General features: G+C 44.5%; 1 protein-coding gene across 4 annotated transcripts in view; it reads right to left on the reverse strand.

The window, feature by feature from the left end:
* Nucleotides 1–9012: 9012 nt before the first annotated feature.
* Nucleotides 9013–24442, reverse strand: part of LOC147638484 (uncharacterized) — a 90603-nt gene continuing 75173 nt past the window's right edge. For 2 of the 4 annotated variants that reach the window (XM_086798392.1, XM_086798393.1), the window contains exons 13-14: nt 9642–9818; nt 9013–9490 (exon numbers count right to left, since the gene is read on the reverse strand). In XM_086798392.1, coding sequence (XP_086654518.1) covers nt 9443–9490; nt 9642–9818 — 225 coding nt within the window. In that variant the 3' untranslated portion in view covers nt 9013–9442. Of the gene's footprint in view, nt 9537–9641; nt 9819–24442 lie in introns of all 4 variants that reach the window. The other 2 variants (XM_086798394.1, XM_086798395.1) reach the window with 1 other exon arrangement.

A 24442-nucleotide genomic window follows, 5' to 3' on the forward strand; every position in this document is an offset into this window, starting at 1 on the left:
TGGCCTTTTGGGAATCCAAACTTTAGGTTAACCATAACAGTAGCCTAATGTTCACTTTCATTCCTTTGAGGACCCATTGTTATGAAGCTTTCTTGGGTTGCAATGGAATGCACACTTTTGGCAAGGATTGGATTGGTTTCTATAGGGTCGTTGATGTAAGGGTCTCCTTGATAGAGGATTCTCTTCATAAGATTGTAATATTGGGTTTAATAAGATTCTTGGAAGAAGTGGTTGTTGATAATGAAGCTTTTACAAGATTTTAAATAAAGATATGATATAAGAAACTTCTTGTTGACTGGTGGTTTTCACTGTTTTTAGAGGTTGCTTTGTATAGCATTCTTTAGATGGAATTGAGCATAATGAACTTTTTCTTGCATTATTTAGATGGGATTGAGCATAATGAAGTTTTGGTTCTTAGAAATATCTCTTTAACAAGAAGGATATCCAAAGACAAGGATAACTCTTTTGAAGGGGACTTTGTGATATTGGGTTTGGCCAATGGCCATCTTTTCAAAGCCAATAGATGGTACATTAGGATTTTGGTCCATTCCCATCCAAGGAGTAGAGGTGAACTATCTCATCCACCAGGACATATATTCTACATTCCACAAAGTTAGTTCCCACCACAAATACACATTGCTCAAAATAACCAATGCTACATTGGTGTGTAGCACCACCCATGATGAATGGAATATAACCATGTGTTAGTTTTGACACACGTTTCCCTAATGACTTCCAAGTATCAAACGTGTGTTAGTTTTGACACGAGTTTCCCTAATGACTTCCAAGTATCAAGCCTCATTACATTTCATGTTTTCAATACATGGGTGTTTGTTTCACTTCCACATCTTTATGGGTAGGAAAACCTAGCCATATTCTGGGTTCCTTTCTTTTGGTCATCAAAGGGTCATGAGTTTTAGAAGTTGGATATTCTGTTATACTCAAAATGTTGACTAACCATTGGGATATATTTCTTGTGTGATAAGAACTCTCAATTTGTTCATCATAAACCCCAAAGGATTAGTTTTATCAGCTAGGACATTTGTGCATATATTCTATGGAGGACGGGTCTAGTAATTAGTACCTACCTTGGGCATTATATCAATTATTCCCAATAATATATCTAGTTTTCACAAAATTTTGGCTCTCAGGAAGTGGAAAACACATAATAGGTTCATAACTTGCCTTTTAGTATTGATGAATGTGCCTTGATGTGTGTGTGTGTGTGTGAGAGAGAGAGAGAGAGAGAGAGAGAGAGAGAGAGAGAGAGAGAGAGAGAGAGGACATTGATAGAAGTCCACAATCCATGTAACCCTAATGAGATGTTCAACTCGTGTTTATATATGGGTTTTCCATTTGATTTAATCAATAGCACACTCTTTATGGACACGTTTGCCATTTGTGTTAAAATATTAGTTTGAGCAGTAATGCAAATCTAATTGTACTATTTCACAAAATCAAGTCCCATGATATATAATATGTATGTAGGCAAAAACATATGTATAGGTGTATACATGCACTTACACATATGGGATGAACCATGAATTGGCTAGGTGTAGGGAGCCATTTATATGCCTAATATATATACACTTTTTTTCTTGACCCAAGGTACCAAAAGAACCCTAAATTATGGTATAAAATTATCCCAGATAAGGGCTCCTTAAGGGACACAAAACATGGGCACTAGACAAGGGCTCCTTTAGGGATACAAAACATGGGCACTAGACAAGGGCTCCTTCAGGGATACAAAACATGGGCACCATCCCCTATATGAATGGGCATCAAACGATCCCAAACTAGCCGGCTATGTGTTGTTGCTAATTACTGTAATGTGGCTAAAGCTATATATTTTGTGTAGCTTGAGAAAAAGTTGTAATCCAATAATTGCACCATGATCCTTGTGTGTGTGGTGTGTTTACATTGTGTGTTTACACTGTGTGCTTACACTCTATGTTTACATTGTGTGTTTACACGATAAATTAGACTCTCTAGCTTTAGCCAAATCTTCCCATAGATGGCAATCTACCATCAATTATCAAATTAGCATTCAGTGTCCAAACTAACATGACAAGTGTCTAGTGTGCTCAAACATGGCATCATAAAATGGGCCTTAGATAAATGAGATATACGGATCACAAAAGCACACATTACTTAGGGTGGAGCATTGATTTACAACATAAACGCCTACCTATTTGGTTGGTATTTTTTAATGTGTTGTTTCTTTTCTCTTCTCAATTTGCCCCAAGTTACATATGTAGAACCTTCGCTAGAGGATTGTTCCATGTCACCTTTGACACACCTATTGGTTTTGAACTCAATCACATAGCCATATAGGGATATTTTCCTAGCTCTTTGGTGCTCCAAATGATGCGAATGTTCTTGTATAGTATAACCCATTTGTATGGATGTATGTAAAATTAACAAGGAGTCATCAATACACAAATAACAAGTCTAGTGAGTGACAAAAGATGAACATATCTTTGCAATCTTACCTTGGAATGAGAGTCTGGTTTTCCCCAATACATTTACAAGAGCTTGAGTGAAATCTTTTGCATATACCTTAAATTCCTCATGATCTTCACAATTGGTGTGACATTTGCAACTTTATTATAATACCTAGGCAAACTTTGGCATGTTTTTTCATGTCCACATGACCAGCAAGCATGGCAACCCCTATATATAAGGGTGTTTTTGCCCTTGGCAAGACATCTTAGCATTCCCTTACACACATATCTTTAACATATGGTAGATACAATTGTGAGATGCAGCCCTCAACAAGTCCCAAATCAGCGTTTACAAAGCAAAATGCAGTTCATCCTTAGAGCTTGTGTGAAGGAAAACACACATCATCAAGCTGTCCACAACAGGTGCTACAATAGACAGCCATCATTTAGCCCAAGTTCATATGTTCCCTTGAGCAGCTAGGAACTATGGTAGTGAAAGGAGTCAATAGACAAGGGATTGTTACTCCTCTTTTCATACTTTATGTGCTGTGTCAGGGAAACTAGTTGTAAGTATGCTTGCTTTTAGTGCAATATAACCAACCTCACCATGGTACCCTTAAGCATCTTTGATAGCTTTTATCAATTGAAAAGTTTTTTCTATATGCTAGTTAGCATTTAAATTATTTTTTTCATGCCTACTGCTAATTAATAGAATAAAAATGCATATTATCTAGGATACAGCTTTTCGGTTTACCGTACATTTATATACTTAACTCCAAGATTTGTGAATTTCAATTTTCCCCATTCATCCCAATTCTTTTTAAAAGATCTTCTCCCAAAAAAGGAAATCTTTTTTATGGTTACATTATGTAAGCATATTCAATGTGCAATCACAATCTTGATATCCATTAAAAAAATTGGGATATGTTCATCATTTTTTGATTGTGATTGTGCAATCACAATCATCTTGATATCCATTAAAAAAATTGGGATATGTTCATCATTTTTTGGCTTCTACTGGGAGAGAATTTGATCGCAAGTTATAATTTCACACCGTCAAAATCCGTGATATCTTCTTCTTATCCTTATCTTTGTGATGTTGGCTTGCACCTTGCTTTCTACTTACCTTTATAGAGGGTTCTTCTTGAACCAACTCTTCAAATTATTCTTCAGAACAAGTAGCTTTCTCACATGTGCACGTGTGTTATTAATATAGATAGGATGGGAGGAACATCACGCTTATGACATTCTAGGTTTTACATCTATTTTGGTGAAATTACATGCTTTCTTATTAGAAGCACTTCTACACATGCTTGAGAGAAGTTAGTTCAAGGGTTAGGTTCAGTAAAGGCTTCACTTCTAAAATTAAATCCAAATCATTAACAATGTTTCTTCCTTTTTGTTTCATGTTTAGTAGTGTGAGCCTTGAGAAAGGTTTTGCATTTTTTTTAAGTGCCATATATTTTTGTCAGCTTTTGGTAATTAGTTGTGCCTCTTAATCATAACCCACCAAACAGTTGACAACCACAGGGAGCTGCTATTGAGCTTTGTTTAGTTGCAGCCATCAATATGTAGAAAATGTGCAAGTCTCTCAAGCTCTTGTGGTCATATGTTGTAACATGCGACTGTTGCCAAGGCCAAAGACATTTTGATTCTTCAATGCCAGCCACTTTTGTGGCTGGCATTGCCGAGGCTCAGGGCTTCAATGCCAGCCACAAGTGTGGTTGAAGACATTTTCTAGCAAGTTTAGTGTGTTGCCATGAGAGAGGGAGGGAGGAGGGCTGTGTGTGTGGGGGGTCGGGTTGGGGGGGGGGACATTTTTGAGTTCTATGTAGATCACAAGGCACTCTTGTATTTGGTAAAAAGGGAGGGGGGTGGTCTTTTTCTTATCGTGAAGGAGTAGTGAAATAATACAAAGATTCCTTTCCATGTTAGGGAATGTTTTTGAGTTCTATGTAGATTACAAGGCACTCCTGTATTTGGTAAAAAGGGAGGGAGGTGGTCTTTTCCTTATCATGAAGGAGTAGGAAAATAATGCGAAGATTCCTTTCCATGATGGAAGAGGACATCGAACAAGAGCCCCTTTCCTCTAGGGAAAGGATGATTTGTTGCCATATATATAGGCAGTGATGTGTGTGAACACACTTAGGACCGTCGGGCCACTTTTTTCCTCTTTAGGAGGTTTTTTTCCCCCGGCTTGTATATACGCCCATTCTTCTAGGGCTAACTTATCTTTTGTACATTGACACAATCTAATACACGATGTGTTGTGTGCATTCTTGCTTCTTCTTCTCCAAGCTTTGTGTGCTTTCCTGCAACCCTAATTCCAACAATTGGTATCAGAGCAGGCATCGGCTCCCAGGGCTACGCCGCTAGCACCCTCCGACTCACGTTCTCCGATTGAGGTGAGCTTTGACGAGCGCTTGCAGGTCCCTATACTTTGTAGATAAGCCCGTAGGGCCATGCGTTCTCAGAAATTGCATCTGAGGTCGTTTCGGGCTCTGTTTTTGCATTTCAAGTTCTGCACAGGTGTTTTGGTCATTTTGTGCAGAAATTTCAACAGTGCAGTTTTTTGCAAAACAAGAATACGTATTCTATTGTGGACCGTGCTACATAGCACGAGTTGTTTTCTGTTCAGTCTTTGCTTCATTACAGGTAGCTTTTGCATCAGTTTCAGTCAGTGGCCATGGCTGATAACAGCAATGATGTATTTCACATGTTGTCTGCTGATGACAAATTGGATGGAGATAGCAACTACCCACTTTGGGCATACATGATGCAGCATGTTTTGGTTGCAAAAGGAGTGTGGAACATTGTGCAGCGTATGGATGTACATCGAGGTTCTGTGGATGTAGGATCTGTTGAGAATGTTGCAGGTTCTAGCAGCTCTACTGTTGCTGCTGTTTTACCCACTGCTGAACAAGCTCATTGGGATGGTAAAGATGCGCAGGCTCATGCCTTGATTGCACTTTCTATCAAACGTAACATCACCCCACATATTCGTTCAGCTAAAATAGCAAAACAGGCTTGGGATATTCTAGCTGGTTTTTTGTATGCAGGTCATAACGAGGCGAAAATCTCTTACCTGCGTAAAGAGCTAGAATCGAAGATTATGCAGGAAGATGATGACATGAATGTTTTTCTTGCTGAGATTAAAGATCTCAAGGAACATTTGATTTCTACAGGTGAGATTATTCCTGATCATTCTCTTATGCAAATTGTTCTTGATGCTTTACCTGAGTCATATCAGACTTTTGCTTCCACATGGAGACTTGTTAAATACTGAGGACAGACCTGCTGATGTTGTCAAGTATGATACTTTAGTCAACAAGCTCTTGTAAGAAGCGCAGTTCAGGCAAAACAGGGCTAGGCAGCGTGCAATTGATCAGGCATTTGTTGCTGCCCAGCAGAGAAGAAGTGGTAAGGCAACCCCTTCCACTGTTTCTTCTCCTATTAGTAGGTCTGCAACTTCTTCTCCTTCCACAGGTAGCAACAATAGGTCTGAGAAGGCTCTTGATAAAGGCAAGAAAAAAATGAGGTGCAACTATTGTAAGGTAACTGATCATGTCATTAAGAATTGCCCTAAGCTAAAGGCTAAAGAGGCAAAGAAGAAAGAGTCAAATGCAGCCACAATAGCGGATGCTTCTACAAATGCAGATTCTGCAAATGTTGTGCAGGGTACAGAATGGGCGTTTAGCGTGTATTGCCAGTATGACCCATCTGTACATGATGCATGTTTGGCAGTTTCTGTTGACTCTCATGTATGGTATTTTGACAGTGGTGCTACAAAGCACATTACCTCGCATCGTGATATGTTCACCTGTCTTGAGACTGTCCCTAATGGGAATACTGTCACATGTGCCAATAATGCTTCTTACCCAGTGAAGGGCATTGATAAAATTATGCTTACTGTTGCAAATGGCAACGCTTTCACACTTTCAGATGCTTTGTATGTGCCAGGGATAAAGAAGAATCTATTGTCTGTCTCTGCGCTTGCTAGACTTGGACTTGTAGTCAAATTTCTGGATGACAGATGTACTGTTCATGATTTGACTTCTGGTGATACGATTATTGTATCTGGCACCTTGTTTCGTGGGCTGTATAGGCTCAATTCTTATGATGACAAGTGTGTGGAAGATTTAGCAAATGCAGTTTTTGATGAAAAGGTAATTTCAGATGCAAAACTATGGCATGCTCATTTTGGTCATCTGAACTTTGCTAGTTTGCTGCGTTTGCAAAAATTTGATATGGTTGCTTCATTGCCCCTCTTGAGGCACCATTAAGATATGTTTGTGAAGGCTGTATTTTGGGCAAAATGCAGCGTTTTACGTTTCCAAAGGATGGTTCTGTGCGGGCCACTCGCAAATTGCAACTTGTACATAGTGATGTATGTGGGCCTATGCAAACTCCGTCATTTAGTAAACACTTGTACTTCGTGACTTTCACACTTGCAAATATTATCCAGTTACATCTTGGATAATAGCGAAGACAAGAAATGGATGAGTAGAAGGTTCTCTGCAATTTGAAAGTGATGAAGCTCCCTCACCTTACACAATGCATAGACATCAATGAAATTTTCTTCACGTATACTCCTAGTGCAAGATATTTCGATCCGCAATATGGCAAATCAAAATCGATGAAGATGAGTGACAAAAATGAAGATGCATGTCACGATGAGTGCAATGAACGTGATACACAAGTGATTTAATGAATTTAGCCACTTCTAGAACCACTAACCTATACCACAACCGTCTACTCATAAATCAAGGTTACCATTCAAAGATTTGCAACCTCCAAACATGCTATCTCTACTTAAATAGACACATGGATGCCATTGAAAAATGCTGGTCATATTTGGAATAATGTTTCTACTTACGTGAGATCTATTATGAAGAGACACACATCAAAGAAACTGACTACATCTATAATGGTGGCATAACTCAAACCTAGGATGAATTTAAGATGATGTTTATGAACAATGTCATGCATTTACTCATGGTTTTTCATGTCACAAAAGGATCTCTGTCCATGAATAATCAGATAAGTAGAAAGCCACAAATCTTGAAAGTGTTACAATAGATTCCAAAGTTCTTATAGGTACATAAACTTGTATTGCATCTCAATAAAAATACTTGACCTTTAGAAGAAGTGTTAAGATCATGCAAGTCCCATTTGTATGAGGATGGCAAGAAAGCTAGTGTTATTAGGTGGCCAATAACCCACTCAATTTAAGTGAATTATCTTTAGACCTAGTTCACACACTTACTAGTGCCTGCTAATGCCGCGCCCCCTGATCCAAGTGTTTCCCACTTAAACTATGAGTAAAGTCACGCATTGGCACAATATTTCAATAACAGGCACCATACTCTTAAAAAAAACACATGTGGGCATCTCTTTTTAGAGAGCATACCCTGGTTAGTTTTGTCGTATTCACACCATCTCAGCATTATGCATTTCTTTAACATTCCATTTCTACATCAAATGACACCGAACACCCACCCTAAGATCTTTCTACAAATCAAGACTTGAAAGGTCTTTCTTGACTTTTTGGAAAGGTCAATCTAAGTAATATAGTAGAAATGATATTCAAACAGAGCAAGCTCAATAAAGCACCACAGGATCAAACAAGCAAGGACAAGCTGTATCCAAAGAGGCCAAGCCTCTGTAGCAATTTCACATTGCCTCTCCTTGCCTCTCTGTAGTAAGAGCTTGGGTCAAGCAAATAGCATGGAAACCAGACATTTCAAGGAATCTATGCACGTTCTAAAACTTACTGATGTGTAAGCTATAGGCATAGTCTACTGCCTGCAAGAACTAGTCTGTTCCTTGTTGATATGTCAAACACGCATCAAATCTGCTGTCAGAATGCGGTGTAGAATGTGATGGTACCAATAATGTTGTGCTGTTCTTTTCTCAAGTCACCATCACAGCTGGATTAAAGCCCCTCTCCCCAATCTTGGGTTAAAAACAAGGCATTGGTGGTGCAAATCTCAAACAAAACTGGCTATTGCTGCAAACAGGTCTTTCATGTCCTACAGAAATGCCATTGTAAAAGCCTTTTTTTTCCCGGTGACATCAGTGAATTTTTTCCCACCCAGTTGTAGCCCAACTGGTTGAAGGTCTCACCCGGGACGGGGACAAGGACTACTGTTACTTGAATGTGTTTAGGATTCCATTGAATTTCCAAACTTGGGAAATGGCATGGCAACCAAACGTTTCACTAACCTGAAAAGGAGGAATCTCTGCACATTCTGCGTCAGATCCAAGCACGGTGTATTGCCTACCACTGCTACCTTGCAAGTATGCACCAAATCTGAAACTCAATGAAATCCTGGACACACTCGAGTAAAAGGATTTTCTTTTCAAAACAGCTTTCTACAAATGCCTTTTATGTTGTATACGGTGAATGCAGCATTAACATTTCAGATAAGTTTAGGGGGCTTAGTCTTCCCATTCATACATCCCTTGGAGATAGATACATCCATTCATACTTGGTGAGGTACTTGGATGCTGATAAAGGTGCACATGCCATGTTGCCTTGATGCTCCTCACAATTGAAACAAGTTACGTCAAACACGATCTAAGATAAAATGTCAGTCACAGCATTAGGTAATATCAACTAGCATCTGCTTATACAAAGGCGTTCACTTTCGCGTTTCCAATGTTTCCTTCAGAGGTGAAGAAGCCAAATCCATAGCCACTTTTGGCTCAAAATTGCAAAACATTAACAATCTCTCAACACAAGGTTGCTCTATCAGAAGCTATCACACTTTAGAGTGCCTCTAGGAGAAGCTCCAAGTAATAAATTTGGGGTTGATAAATTAGTACCTACTGAGGCAAGCCTATATTTGTAGCACTTCACCAGACTTCTCGAAGTCATACAAACATTCGTAGATACGAAATCAAAGAAATCCAAGCTATTCACTGAGTATGAAGATGGGGCCTTTTCTCTGAGTATGAAGACAGCAATCCCAACCGCTGGAGAGTAAGCTTACCCTTCATCTGCAGGCTTTGATGGTCACAACTTCGAAATTAGTTGCTTCTGACTGTGGGACAAAAGAGTGCTCTTTAGCTTGACTCATCTTGCACTACCTGTGACATAAATGAAAAGATTTGACCACCTACCAATAATACTGCACCAGAAAAGACCTAACATATAAAAAAACTCGGCGTTTTACTTAATTTTAAAAAAATTACCTGTTCCATTTTGAAGGCTGCTACAGAAGAAATGGCACCTGAGGCAGCTGCTGAGGCTGCAACACTAGCCATTGCAAGATTTTGCTGCTTACGCTCCGCTTGTAATGTCCGACACAGTGCTTCTAGCTTCTCTTTCTGATTCCTTGCCGTCTCCAGCTGTTTTTTAAGATTTGCACGCTACAAAAAAGTGATCCTACTGTCAAACTTGTAGCTCTCCCTTCTCCAAGGCTTAACCACAAATCCAGGCAAACTGGACGACTTCCAATACCTCACTGATATTTTTTTACCGATCACTATACCCAGCTCCACAAGTACATGAACTATCAAATCAGCTCTAAAAGTATGACTAGTCATGTGCATGCGAGGAGCAAGAGCCCCTCTAATTGCCCAAAAAGGGTTGAGCACAATCTTGACACTTGAACTATTAATACTATTAAACGAGATGAAATGGCACAAAACCAAACGAGATAGCAATGCTGAAATTTAAATGACATTGCAAATTGCAATAGGGCCGGAAAGTGCCAACCGCCCTTGTAATATGATTGTATTTAAGAGATAAGCTTCATGGGCATCACATGCCAGATTTCCAATGACATCCATGCAATGAAATCATTTTCCAAACATGTTTTGTCGAAGTCGGGGTTGATTGCACAGCTTTTGTCGTGGAACCTCACTCCCCAATCCCCCGTGTCTTGCCACAAGCAGCTATGCTCCACTGGCATCCATACACAAGCATGTGTGTGCCAGGCCGAGTCATAGAAGACCTTAATGGTCAAGCACATGGATGTAGAGTAGGTGAAGAGAAAGTCAGCTTTTGATCAAATTGTCAGCGATAGTGTAGCACTCATCTGCTGGCTGATCCAAGAGTTGGAGAAGCAAGAAATCATGCCAGAAAGTGTGTTGTGCTGAAAATTGTCTTCCTTTTCCTCCTCATGAAGACGGTGCCTATTTCCCTACAAGTAAGGGAGAGGATAAGCCTTTCCATTCATATAATGGATGGCCATTGGCCCACCTCAACAGGAGCCACACCTCTCCCATAAGTGGAGAGGGTGCCCAATAAGTTGTCCACACTCTTTTATTTAAAAGTGTGCCTGATTCATGCCGCCATCTAATAAGTGCCCAAACTCACTCACAACCTGTCCGCCTAGTCTTTAATGAGGTGTGGATGCCCAAACTCACTTATAAATTGTCAGGCCGTACTTTAATGAACTGTGGACCTGCAAAGCAACACTATGCCCAGTCTTTAATGAGGTGTGGACGCCCAAACTCACTTATAAATTGTCAGGCCGTACTCTAATGAAGTGTGGACCTACAAAGCAACACAATGAGCTAAAACACAATAAGCTTAAACAAAGATATACCTAGATGAATCCAGGAAAATGCCCAAATTCACCTTATAAGAAAGTGCAATTTATAACCTCATGGTAATCATTCACAAGACAATAAACCATCAACTCCATCATGCGTAGTATGGACTAGATACTACAACATCCCCACGAACGTCATCGGTGTCCAATAATGGATGTAGAACTTGGTATCAATATATGCTCCTACCCCCCCCCCCCCCCCCCCCAATGCACCCACACGTAAGAGCATACATTCTCTGTACTGAGTTTCTGTCTCACAGCTTCGAAGATGTAGGGCAGACTTAGCCATAATGAAGCCTAGCACTAAGGATCATAACAAATAGAAAGAATTATTACAACAAATAGGTAGTTGATAGGGCATAAGCACCACTAAAGATAGAAAGAATTAACACAATATCAACTGGCTGCAACTTGGACGAAAACATCACAATGTGAAATTTGCATGTTTGCTAATACAACATAGAGATATACCTAGATGAATCCATGAACATGCCCAAATTCACCTTATAAGAAAGTGCAATTTATAACCTCATGATAGTCATCCACAAGACAATAAATCATCAACTCCATCATGCATAGTATGGACCAGATACTATGTCATTAGTGCCCAATAGTGGGGTTTAGAGTCACACCTACCGGTGTGCTTGTAGCTTCCGGAGTGCCTTGGGGTTTTGCAAAACACTTGACCATTAATGCAATCAGCCACTGAAATTGGCCACAACCTTAAACATATGCCACTTAATCCACAAAACTGTAAAAGAGAGATGTGCAAAGGTGAGACCACGTGAGGCTAAAATGAGCCGCCCTCCCCCTTGGAGTATATTATTACCCGTTCACACTTATTATTATAAGTGGTGATGTGCAATAGTATGCCGCCATTGGTTTTCCCCCACAACGTCCACGTGTCACACGCATTACTTGCATGTGAATAGTGTGTACACGTCCCACGTGTAAAGGTCATAAACAAACACTAGATTAGAGAAAACCCAACAAAGGGGTCCAGGCAAGCTCACCACCCAACCGTAGGATCAATACTTCGATCCACCCCCAAGCCAAGGGCTAAGGTTCCACTCCACAGATACATGCCAATCATTGGCATCCCATACCACCAATGTGTCACGTGCACCCATGCACTGTGGTACACGGTTACAAACTGGCTCATCAACAGTGCAAGAATATTGTACAAAAGTAGTACCTTTTACCAGCCTTAGAGTGTCAGGTCAATCCTCTTAACCCACTGCGGAGAATTCAGCAAGCATTCATCATTCAGGAGCATGTAGAGGTTAGCCGTAGCAGTAGTTGCATGTTAGGCATATAGTTGCAACACATGTAGAAGGGGCCAACCCCAAGTGGTGGCTAGCCTTGCAAGGGGTAGTCAAGCCCCTTGTCATGCCACATTAGACTAGTCGGCAGCCCTTCATGGGCTTGGGGAGCCAATTGACCAGACCAGACAGCTTGTCAGCCAGAAGCCCAACCACTGAATTGCTCTTGCCTTTTTATATGGCCTATGGGGGTTGGTCGGCTGCCTGAAGAGGCTATCGGCTTGCAAGAACTGCTCACACGACTAGCTGCAAATGGCATTAAATGCCTATGTGCATAGTTGGCTGGTACTATACCTGGTCGGGCTGCTGGGGCTGGCCCGAGACTACGGGAAGGTGTGCTCGAAAAATCCTGAAGAGACTAAGCTTCTTTGCCTTGGGTTGAGAGCACAAGTGGGCTGAAAGTATGCACAGGCACAAGCCTAAGCATACATGCTTGAGTACTGATGTTGAACTCTGATTTTCAGACAGAGGGTGTATTACTCTTGAAGATAGCTTCACAGTCGCCTAAAGCTTATGCACAGTTCTGCCTAGTGTTTAGTCGCTTTGTCCTTGCGTTTGGCGGTCAGTCAATCAGTTTGTCCGCTCAGTCTTGTAGGCACAGTTCAGCTTGTTATAGTTCTCCAAAAGAAGAAATAAAGCAAATACTCCTGCTTGCAGAGGGGGGCCCTTCAATGGGTAAATCAGGATCCCATCTGGTGTCGTCTCTACTACATCTACTTTCAGATTCATGTATTCTGTTTTAAGGGATTGCTGAAGACTCACTAAACTCGGGTTTAAAGAAAGGCTTCATTGTTTCACATGGTCCTAGCTCAGCGCATGCTACATTGGTATCAGAGCTTGGGACGTGATTCAACCAGGCAACCTAGGGTGAGGGCATCTGGTGGATGGTAAAGTTGAGATCGGGAGAACCACTCGCCCATCCACAATGGCATCAAGCTCCAAAGACATCACTAAAGAAGAACCAATCAAAGAAACGCTTCCGCAAAAAGAAGACGAAGACAACCAAAAGCTAAAGGAGCAGATACGGCAAATCCAAATTCAACTCGAAAGAGTGCAGATGGAAAAAAAAACTGACAGAATTACAAGCAACCTTGGCCCAACAGGAGACACCCAAAGAACAAAGTTCCTCAATGGAACAATGGTGTCGATGAATGACTGAAAAGGAAGAGCAAGACCGTGAAGCAAGATTGGCCAAATAGCTGGCAGAGAGAGCCATACGCAAGGCCAAAGAGTAGCGATTGTGGGCGGAGCTCGAAGCGAAGGCGTACCACGAGCAACAAGCCTGAGAAGACTTGAGGGACTAGTTCCAACAAACACTCCCGACTCTGGTAACTTCTTTCCACCTTGCTCAATCCTCCACAACCCCAACCATAGCCTCGACAACAGTTATCTGTGCCGCACCGAACTTCACCAAGTACGACGGCAAGTGCGACCATTCGGTTGTGACTCAGTTTATTCACTAGTTTGTTGCCCACTTTCCTCTTTGAGAGATCATAGAAACCCAAGACAAAGTCCATTTGGCGGCTCCACGCCTCACGGGTGATGCAATCACTTGGTGGCAACATTAGTCCCGTTTGCATACAGATCCCTACACTAGCTTACCGGACTATGATTGGGACACTTTAGTGTCAGATTTGAAGACCAGGTTTCTACCTCCGCAATACATGACAAATCTAGAAGATGAGTTCTACGAACTCACCCGGAACAGTTCCCCTATGCTCACTTACTCCAACAAGGTGATCACATCAGCTCAATAGTTGGGAAAGTCCGAGGAGGAGAAGCTCAAGCAATTCATTCAGGGATTGGATCCAAACATTCGGTTCCCCGTTCGAAATTTTGAACCTCAGACATATGTAGGGCTTTGACTCTTGCACAGAATCAGGAGATGATGCTCAATGGAGGCAAGCCCAAGACCGCTCGAGTCACCCCCAAACCTCAGCAGTAGACTCAGACCAACCAATAGAACCAGGCGTCTAACCAACAGTTAGACAAGGGGGTTCCCAACAACAACAACAACAACAAGGATCAAAAGAAGAAGGGCCAGAATAGCTCTGGGAAGGATGAAAAGATGCAGGGGAGAAGAGAGCTTGAGCTCTTGCAAGCACACACACACTCACAAAAGCCTAAAAGAGAACACAAGGTGAGAGGCTGAAAATCTTCTTCTTCTTCACACAACACTCAACACACCATATACAAAGATGAGAGTACACACTATATGAAAAGGTACTCAACCAAATACATACTAGGGTTCTCTATAGTGTGAACCAACTAAATGAGCTGGCGCTATAACTATGCCAATCTCTAGAATGGCTGTCACACAGCCTGTCATCCCACTGGCCGCATATCACCCATGATCTCACCAACCATGCCAGTGGTGTGTGGGGCCTATCCCCCAGGCGGGTCATCAGTGTCCACCCCCTCACTAGATGAGCTCGATATCTCAACACTCCCCCTTGAGCTCAACTCCATCTCATGTACACCAAGCGAAGCCCTGAATCTGCGGAGCTTCTTTGTACCCAATGCTTTGGTGAAGATGTCAGCGACCTGATCCTGTGTACTGACATAAACAAGGTCAACGTCTCCTGCCAAAACCTTCTCTATGACAAAATGGTAGTGGACCTCTATATGCTTCGTGCGAGCATGAAAAACTGGGTTCCTGGCCAACTGTATACTACTGATGTTGTCACAGAAAATGACAACTTGTCTATCCACTGATAGACCCAAATCTGCAAGTAGCTTTCTCAACCAAGCTACCTCACATGCTCCCATAGCAGCACCTCTGTACTCGGCCTCTCTACTGGATAGAGCAACTGTAGGCTGCTTCTTGCTGCTCCAAGTCATAGCAGCACTCCCCAAAGAAAACATGAAGCCACCAGTAGATCTTCTATCTGAGATACTACCAGCCCAATCAGCATCTATGTACCCATGCACGCATATCTCTGTCCCAGTTTCATAAAATAGTCCACAATGCAAAGTAGACCTCACATACCTCAGTATGCGTCTCAATGCATCCAAATGCGGCTTTCGAAGAACCTGCATAAACTGACTCACCAACCCAACAGCATAGCTCAAATCTGGCCTGGTGATCGTCATGTAGATCAAGCTTCCTACTATGCGCCTATACATAGTAGGATCCTCCAAAATCTCTCCTGAATCTGCACTCAACTTGCCATTCTAATCCAATGGCACTGAGATAGGCTTACAGCCTATCATACCATACTTGGACAACATGTCCAAGCCATACTGTCTCTACAGTAATCCAATACCATGTGGTGACACCTAATCACCTCAATGCCCAAGAAATATCTGAGCTCCTCCAGATTCTTCATCTCAAACTTCTGTCTAAGCAAGATCTTTACATCAAAGATCTTTGCATCATGGTCCCCTATAATGATCAGGTCATCTACATAGATGACAACAAGCACAATCCCTCTATCACTGTGTCTCACATACAGCGAGAAATCTGCATTGGCTACATGAAAGCCAATAGTGACAAGATATTCAAAAATCTTGTCAGACCATGCTCTTGGTGCTTGTTTTAAGCCATACAAGGCGTTCTTTAACCTGCAAACATGCTCGGGGTGACTCACATCCTCGTAACCAGGTGGCTGCAACATATACACCTCTCCTTGCAAATCCCCATGCAAGAATGCATTCTTTACATCCATCTGATGTAAAGACCATTGCTTTAACGCAGCCACTGCTATCACAACTCTCACTGTTGCCATCTTGGCAACTGGGCTGAAAGTTTCCTCATAATCAATGCCATATGTCTGCACATATCCTTTGGCTACCAATCTAGCCTTGTACTTGCTTATGCTTCCATCACTGTTATGTTTTACTTTGTACACCCACTTGCATCCAATGGCTTTCTTGCCTTCAGGCAATTGCACTAAATCCCAAGTCTCATTTCCATATAGTGCATCCATTTCCTCATCCATAGCTTTCTCCCAACACACATTTCCAACAGCCTCATCAATGCATGTGGACTCTACAACCTGTACAACTTTTGCCATGTATGCATAACAGGTGACAGGATATAGATGGGAGACAACTTGCAGAGTAGAGACGAGATCGGTACACAGTAGTAGAGGATCAGGGGGGGTGGCAGTTCTTTTCAGGGAGGAGCTGCAACCGCTTCTACACATCGTTCGGAGAGATGATCAGACCAGATATATGTGGGTGAGACTGAGGGCCGACACAGGCAGATTCCTGTATATTGCCATATGCTATTTTGCTCCTAGTACATCGACATATGCAGCACCTAGAGGGCAGTCTCCTTTCTCTGTGCTAGATGATGACATATGGGAGTTCTCTAGGGATGGAGACATCATCCTGTTAGGGGACTTTAATGCCCGGACGGGCAACCGCCAGACAGCCTTTTATGATACCTCAGAGGAGATGCTGAGAGAGCTGGACACTCTGGATATGGGATTAGACAGACGCTCACAGGATGTGGAGTGCACAGAGTATGGGAGATATTTGGTAGATATGGGGACTGCACATGGGTTGGCCATACTTAATGGCTTGCAGAGGTTTCCGTCAGCAACTGGTTTTACTTGCTTTCCACAAAGACATGGTGCTAGCACAGTGGATTATGTTATGGCTATGCCGAGCTTTGTTTCATGCATTGAGGACTTCACAGTAGGATCTCGGCCCATTGGGGTAGTAGTGGATCATGCATTGTTGACATTGACCATCTCTTTTCACTTTACCACAGCTCAGAGGACACGAGGGGCAGATCACACTCGATATACTTTTACTTCAGAGACTGATGCTGTCTACAGAGATGGGATTTATAGACGTTTGTACACAGAGGAGCCAGAGAGACCTTTTGAGGAGCTAACCCATATACTGACAGAGACTTTACAGGATGCAGCGAGAGAGGCATATCCACATACTTAGCCTGGACACAGACAGCGTTCTAGGTGTATGCCCCAGAACAGCTGGTATGATGAGGAGTGCAGAGAGACAAGAGCCCGACTGCAACGGGGGAGTCACTACCCACCGACAGTCACGTATTGCCTTCTGGCGCCTTGTGCGGAGGAAGAAGCGGGCCTTCCTTGCTCAGCTAGAGCAGGAATTATACCAACTGTTCTTTAGCCAGGATACGAGGGAGTCTTGGCGCTTGTTTCATGAGTCCTCCCCTGCTTTGGCAATCACTTCTACAGAGGTCTGGGGTAGTTATGCAGCATCTCTATATACAGTTCCTGGACAGACACCTTTTCCTGACCTGCCAGCACCATGCCCACAGACATGTACTTTCTTTACCGCAGAGATGGTAAGGAAGGCCATTGATAGGATGAAGACTGGGAGAGCTTCTAGCAGTGATGCTCAATCGTGCCATGTGTGAAGGCTTACCCGAGACTTGGAGTATGTCCACCATCGTGCCTATCTTCAAGTCAGGGGACCCTATGGAGCCAGGGAATTATCGCACTATTATGATTGGTCACACACTAGCACGATTGTATGCATCCATTCTTGAGCAGCATTTGAGTAGATGGGCAGAGAGAGAGGGCATTCGAGCAGAGGGACAGGCAGGGTTCAGGAGAGGTTTCTCTACTCTTGACCACATCTTGACTCTGCGGGCCATTATTGAGGAGGGCAGGTCGCATGGGCGACGGATTTATTGTAGCTTTGTGGACTTCCGCAAAGCATTTGATACAGTCCCCAGAGCCAGATTGATGAGGCGATTACAAGAGATGGGACCCACAGAGCTCATATGGGGGATTATGGCTTTATATAGATCAGTTGTAGGACAGGTACGCACCCCAGAGGGGGTCTCTACTTTGGTTCACTCAACTATAGGAGTGAAGCAAGGTTGCCCGTTATCTCCTTCATTGTTTGGTATGTATGTGGATGAGGGTTCTAACTACATTGAGAGATTGGGGGACAGAGGAGCCCAGCTAGCAGGTACATGGATCCCACTATTGTTATATGCTAATGATCAGACCCAGTCACATGGATGTACACTTGTCTCATGCAGTACGATGTGCTATTGGTCAGATTCGCACATCCTCACACCAGCTTGGCCGATATATAGGTATACCAGCTGAGGCCAGGATATGTCGAGTATGCCATGGGGAGCCAGAGACAGAGCTGCATTATATATGCCATTGTACTGCATACTATGAGATACGTGGTTGTTTCCACTGTTTATTCAGAGAGGGTTTTGGACCACTTTCCAGAGTCATGGGGTACCAGGACCAGAGGTGTTTGGGATTGTTCTTGCTTGAGCTGCGGAGATATAGAGATAGCCTGCTTAGGCGCACAGAGAGCCAGACTCAGAGGCACATTACAGACTTCTTTAGTCCACAGCCAGATTGATGAGGCGATTTACAGGAGATGGGGGTACCCACCACAGAGCTCATATGGGGGATTATGGCTTTATATAGATCAGTTGCAGGACAGGTACGCACCCCAGAGGGGGTCTCTACTTTGGTTCACTCCACTATAGGAGTGAAGCAAGGTTGCTAGTTATCTCCTTCATTGTTTGGTATGTATGTGGATGAGGCTTCTGACTACATTGAGAGATTGGGGGACAGAGGAGCCCAGCCTAGCAGGTACATGGATCCCACTATTGTTATATGCTGATGATATTGTGTTGATCTTTGACTCCCCTGAGGGTATGCAACGTCATCTGGATGCTTTACATGAGTTTGCACATGATAGTGGATTGTCTATCAACCTTGGCAAAACCAAGGTTATGGTGTTTAACACCACGCCACAGTGGGTTAGGCGATCAGCTCCCACATTTACATATGGGTAGGAGATTGTGGAGTATACAGATGCATATACATATCTTGGGGTAGTATTCAGTGGGCCAGTGTTTTCCATGAGGAGAGCAGCAGAGACTAGATTGACTAGAGCACATGCAGCCCTGGGTGGTTTGGAGAGGATGTGTTCGCAGGTTCAGTTTCACGAACCTCGAACGAAACTTTGGCTTTTTGACACTCTAGTGACATCAGCTATGCTTTATGGAGTGCAGATATGGGGACCTCCAGTGGGCCATCACAGCGCAGGCGGGAGGAGAGGTATGGAGAGGCCTTTGGTATCTATGATTATTAGAGCCAAGGCCGTGGTACCTCATGAGATTATTCGAGCAGAGCTGGTGGCTGCCCCTCTGGTGATTGAGGCTCTTACGAGATCAGTCTCCTACATACATGGCTTGTGGGATTTCCCCCGAGACAGATATGCATGCCTCACCCTTGAGTCCTCCCGACGGCTTGTTGGTATGGACAGATGACATCTCGGTTCCAGGCACATGGTTTTAGCATGGACAGATTGCCTCCCTTCCACTATTCTCTGGAGGCACCCTCTCTCACTCTCACACGGACAGAGATTACCAGACTCATCCGTCAGGATTGCCTAGAAAGGAGTGGAAGGTACTCACGGCGGAGTCCAGGGAAGCAAATTGTAACATGGAAAAGGCGCTCTCCCTGCTCGGCCGCTGCTGGGTCAAAGCCATGCTGCCAAGGTTTGAAGAATGCCTGAGCGCCCCTGATGTCAAGGGGACTCATGGCTAGGACCTGGGCCACACTCTGGGCTGTCTCGAACTCAATCTGGTAGGGTCCACGGCCCAGTAGCTGAACGTCCAGGATCTTGCCCACATCTGTAAGAAGGCGGGCTTGGAGAAGATCCCGGATCTCCCCTCTGCTGGGGCGAGTGCCGACTATATAGCAGATGGTGGAATGTGCCTGGAGGCGTTCCACCCAGAGTCACACGGGGACGCGGGGACGGGCCTTAGGGACGCGGGACGCGGGGACGCGGAGACGGGGACGGCCGGGGACGGCCGGGACGCGCAGGGGACGCCGTGCAACACGGGGACGCATGAGGGCGTCCCGGGGACGCGGTGAGGGAACCTCTCCAACGGCCAGAAACGGGCAGAAAACGGCCTGAAACGGGCAGAACGGGCAGAAACGGGCAGATTTCCAACTATAAAAAAAGGCACACTCTCTATTGTACCCACACTCATTTCTCAAGCCTCAAGCTTCCAGAATCCAAACTTCAAAGTTCCAAGTTGTGCCAACTTCCAAGCCATCTCTCTCTCTCTCTCTCTCTCTCTCCAAGCCATCTCTCTCTCTCTCTCTCTCTCTCCAAGTTCCATGATCCATCCCTCTTGAGACTTGCAAGCCTCAAGAGTCAAGCGGCAACTTGCAACTCTCTATTGCACCCTTCTTCCCTCTCTCTCACACTATCATCATTCATGGCATCTCAAGGTGAAGGCGCCGCCGCCACATCTTCCGTTGCGGGCTCTTCACGAAGGAGGCCAGCGGTGCACACATGGTCATGGTGGGATGAGGTCCACTACGCTAGTCGTGGAGTGGGCGGTGGTTCAAGGGCATGGAATTGCAAGCTTTGTTCCTACAAGAGAAGTGGCGGCGCCAACAAAGTGTGAGCTCACTTTTTGCACGAGGCCGGTCATCAAGTGCAATTTTGCGCACGCGCTACTCCTGAGAAGCGAGCGGAGCTTCTTGAGAAGCTCAAGGTTTATGAGGCGGCCGAGGCGGCAAAGAGAGGGCGACATGTTGCCGTTGATCCTCATGATGTGGTGAGAGCACGAGAGCAACCGACGCGAATGGAGGTGGAGAGGAACCCAAATCTTGCTTCAAGCTCTCAACCATTCAAGTCCACTCCATCCACATCGGGTGCCTCCATTCCCATCCGCCGTCAATCCACTCTTAACGAGAATTGGAACCCAAAATTGAAGGATGAGGTGGATAGGTCGGTGGCTAGGTTCTTCTACCACGACCACACTGCGTTTCAAGCGGCACGGTGAGAGTCGAGACTCAATTCTCTTCAGTCTTTTTTTTTTTAATGTCTCATGCTTCAAAGCATTTGTCATATTGCCAAAAAAAGCTAACATGCTACATGGTTTTCCTTACTTGAAATAGGTCTCCTTACTTCCGTGAGATGGCCACAAAGATCGGGGAATATGGCCCCTCTTATGTGCCACCTTCATCGGAAAAGATTCGCACCACTTTGCTTGATAGGGAGAAGTTGGCCGTTGAGTAGGCAGCGGCGGATACAAAGGCAACGTGGGAGACTAACGGAGTCTCTCTCATTGTAGACGGATGGAGTGACACGCGCAAGCGCTCCATCCATGGAGTGGTGGCCTACTCAAGGGGCAAAGTGTACTTCATCGAGTCACATGATGCAAGTGGCACTGGGAAGGCCGTGGATGTGCTTGCCGCGGAATGGGCGTCCACGATTGAGGTCATTGGGCCGGAGCTTGTGGTCGGCATGGTGGCGGATGGAGAGGCGTCAAATAGGGCAGCCGGGAGCATTATTGAGTCAATGTATCCATCCATCACAGTTTCTTTTTGCATGGCCCATTGTCTCAACAACCTCCTCAAAGACATAGGTGCCTTGCCATGGATTGCACCCACCATTGAGGAGGCTAACCAGCTTGTATCCTTTGTCCTCAACCACCAAAGGCTGCGACATGAGTTCTCTAAAAGGAGCACTCTTTCCCTCCTCAAGTATTCTGAGACAAGGTTTGCATACAACTTCCTCATGCTAGGCCGCTTGTCTACATGTGGTGGAGCCCTAAGAGGGCTTTTCCTTAGTGATGAATTTTCTGCCATGCCGCAGTCAAAATCGGCAACAGGGAGAACGTGCCGAGATCGCGCCGACGATGCCGCTTGGTGGGAGAAGGTGAAGACACTCGATGCCTTGGTCAAGCCTATTGTTCACCTTCTACGAGTCATTGACGGCCGTGAACCATGTATCGGCAAGGTCTATGAGGCCATGGATCGCATGATCGAGTCACTCCAGCAGCTTGTGCCAGACAGGGCCGAGTTTGAGGAGATCCACTCATTATGTGAGTCCAGGTGGAACTCCTACTACTCCCCTCTTCATGCGGCTGCCTTTGTGGTTGATCCAGAGTTCCAGGGCAGAAAGCAAGAGGGCGACAAGGAAGTAAGCAGGGGATGGCGGATCATTTTGGAGCGCTTAGAGCCCGACCCTACCATCAGGCGGAAGATCAGGCGGAAGATCAGAGACCAGCTATCTCAGTACAGGACACGGCAGGGATCTTTTGGATGTTTAGATGCACAGCTTGACCGCCTCAAGATTGGGTCTCCTCTTTGGTGGGAGGATTACGGATCAGATGGGCCGGAGTTGCATCGCTTGGCTATTCGCATCCTTAGCCAGGCTGTGAGCTCTAGTTGCTTGGAGCAACTTTGGAGCGTTTACAGTCACATTGCCTCTAAGAAGAGGAACCGCCTTGAAGTGCAAAGGGCAAGTGATTTGGTTTTTGTGAGCGCTAACTTGCGCATGCTATGTGCGACAGCAACAGGGAAGGCGGATCCCTTCACCGAATGGGAGATGGCACAGCAGGATCCTGCAGCTCAGGAGCATCTTGAGGAGGTAGAGGAGGAGCTACAGCCTGAGGGGGAGGAGGAGGCTTCAAATGGCATCGACGACTTCGACTTCCAAGCCTCCCGCCAGGCTAGCACTTCAAGAGCTTGAGGCTTGACTCTTGAGCCTTGAGCCATCTCACCTTTTTTGTGCCCACTGCCAATGGCCATGATCTATTGTGATCTATCTAGTATCCCTATTTTGTACCCACTCTTTTTTGTAACCCTCACTGCCCATGAGGCATGTACTTATCTCTTTGTATCTATCAGACTATCAATCACATAATCAGTGTGCCATCGATGTTTTATTCGCGCATTTTGCTCAAAATGACTCTTGTTTTTTTGTCTATTCGGTGTAAAATTTTGTTCAAAGTGTGTCTCTATATGTATGTCATGCATACAACTCCTAAATTGCTTTTAAAAAAGAGGTTTTTTTTTGCCGTTCCCGACCCCGTCCATCTCCGCTTCCAAGAAAGCCTATGCTCTGATACCAATGAAACTCGCGGCGGCGGGTGCCCGGGGGACTAGGGCCTTTGACACACTTGTTGATACCATCAATGCATATTAAAACATTTAAATGTGGCCACAGCCTTAACACATATCCATCATCACTTTGCATAAAACATAAAGCTGGACAAAACATCCACAAATGCTGCAAATGGAGCTTGCACGAGTGACACTGCATAGAGGCCGGAATGGGCCGACCCCCCCCTTGGAGTATTTTATTACCCAAGGAGAATAATATCATGTACAAGCTTTGCGGGCCTTACTCTCCCCACGGGAGATGCCGGATTATCCATATACAAATGCCATAACACAGCCCAACACAAGGCAACTGAGCCGGAACATAGGCTGTAGAAACGCCGAGCCAACAATATAATCCATATACCTCCGTGTGGGTACTGATTCTTCCCCAAAAACCACGGGTCTTCATGCAATAGAAAGGGTACAGCAAGTACAACTCTCCATTCAGCCGGTACAGTAGGTACAATGGCTGGTACAGCTGGTACGGTGGCTGGTACAGCCGGTACGGTGGCTGGTACAGCTGGTACAGCAAGTATAGAAGCTGGTACAGCAAGTACAGTGGCTGGTACAGCTGGTACGGTGGCTGGTACAGCAGGTACAGCAAGTACAGAGGCTGGTACAGCCGGTACGGTGGCTGGTACAGCAGGTACAGCAAGTACAAATGCTGGTACAACACATACAATGGCTAGAAATCATAATAAATGATTGAATACCCTTGCCTTAAGTCTTTCTTCGCGATGGAAGCCTCCAAAACAGTCCCCAACAGCCGGTATTCTTCATGGGCAGCCTTCAAGAGAGAGAGAAAGAGAGTAGCCATCATTAGGGAAGCCTTCAACGGTGGTAGAGGCTAGTGTACAGCAAGAGAGCCTCCATTAATGAAGAGAGAGGGCTCCAATTTATAGATTTGGGCCTCCCATGAGCTAAAATGGCAAGAGAAGGCTACGATGACAAGTGGAGAGCCACACAATAGCTGAAGTGACAAGTGTGAGGCCACTTGTCTCACTTTGGTCCACTTTCTTGCCACATGTCCCAATCTAAGAGATGGGTCCTTCCATAATCTTTACCTCTAAAAATATCCCAACTAGTAGACATTCTGTCATAGGCACTTTGCCAACTCTTGGTATCTGCTCAATTCCAGATGTAATGACGCGAATAGAATTTCCATCAGAGTCGGGCCAAAAATAGCAACTCTCCTAAATTTTAGGAGTGTGGTCCTTTGTATTCTA

Source organism: Cibotium barometz, chromosome 5, assembly GCF_041138505.1.
Source record: "Cibotium barometz isolate CiBa-2024 chromosome 5, ASM4113850v1, whole genome shotgun sequence".
Taxonomy (NCBI): Eukaryota; Viridiplantae; Streptophyta; class Polypodiopsida; order Cyatheales; family Cibotiaceae; genus Cibotium; species Cibotium barometz.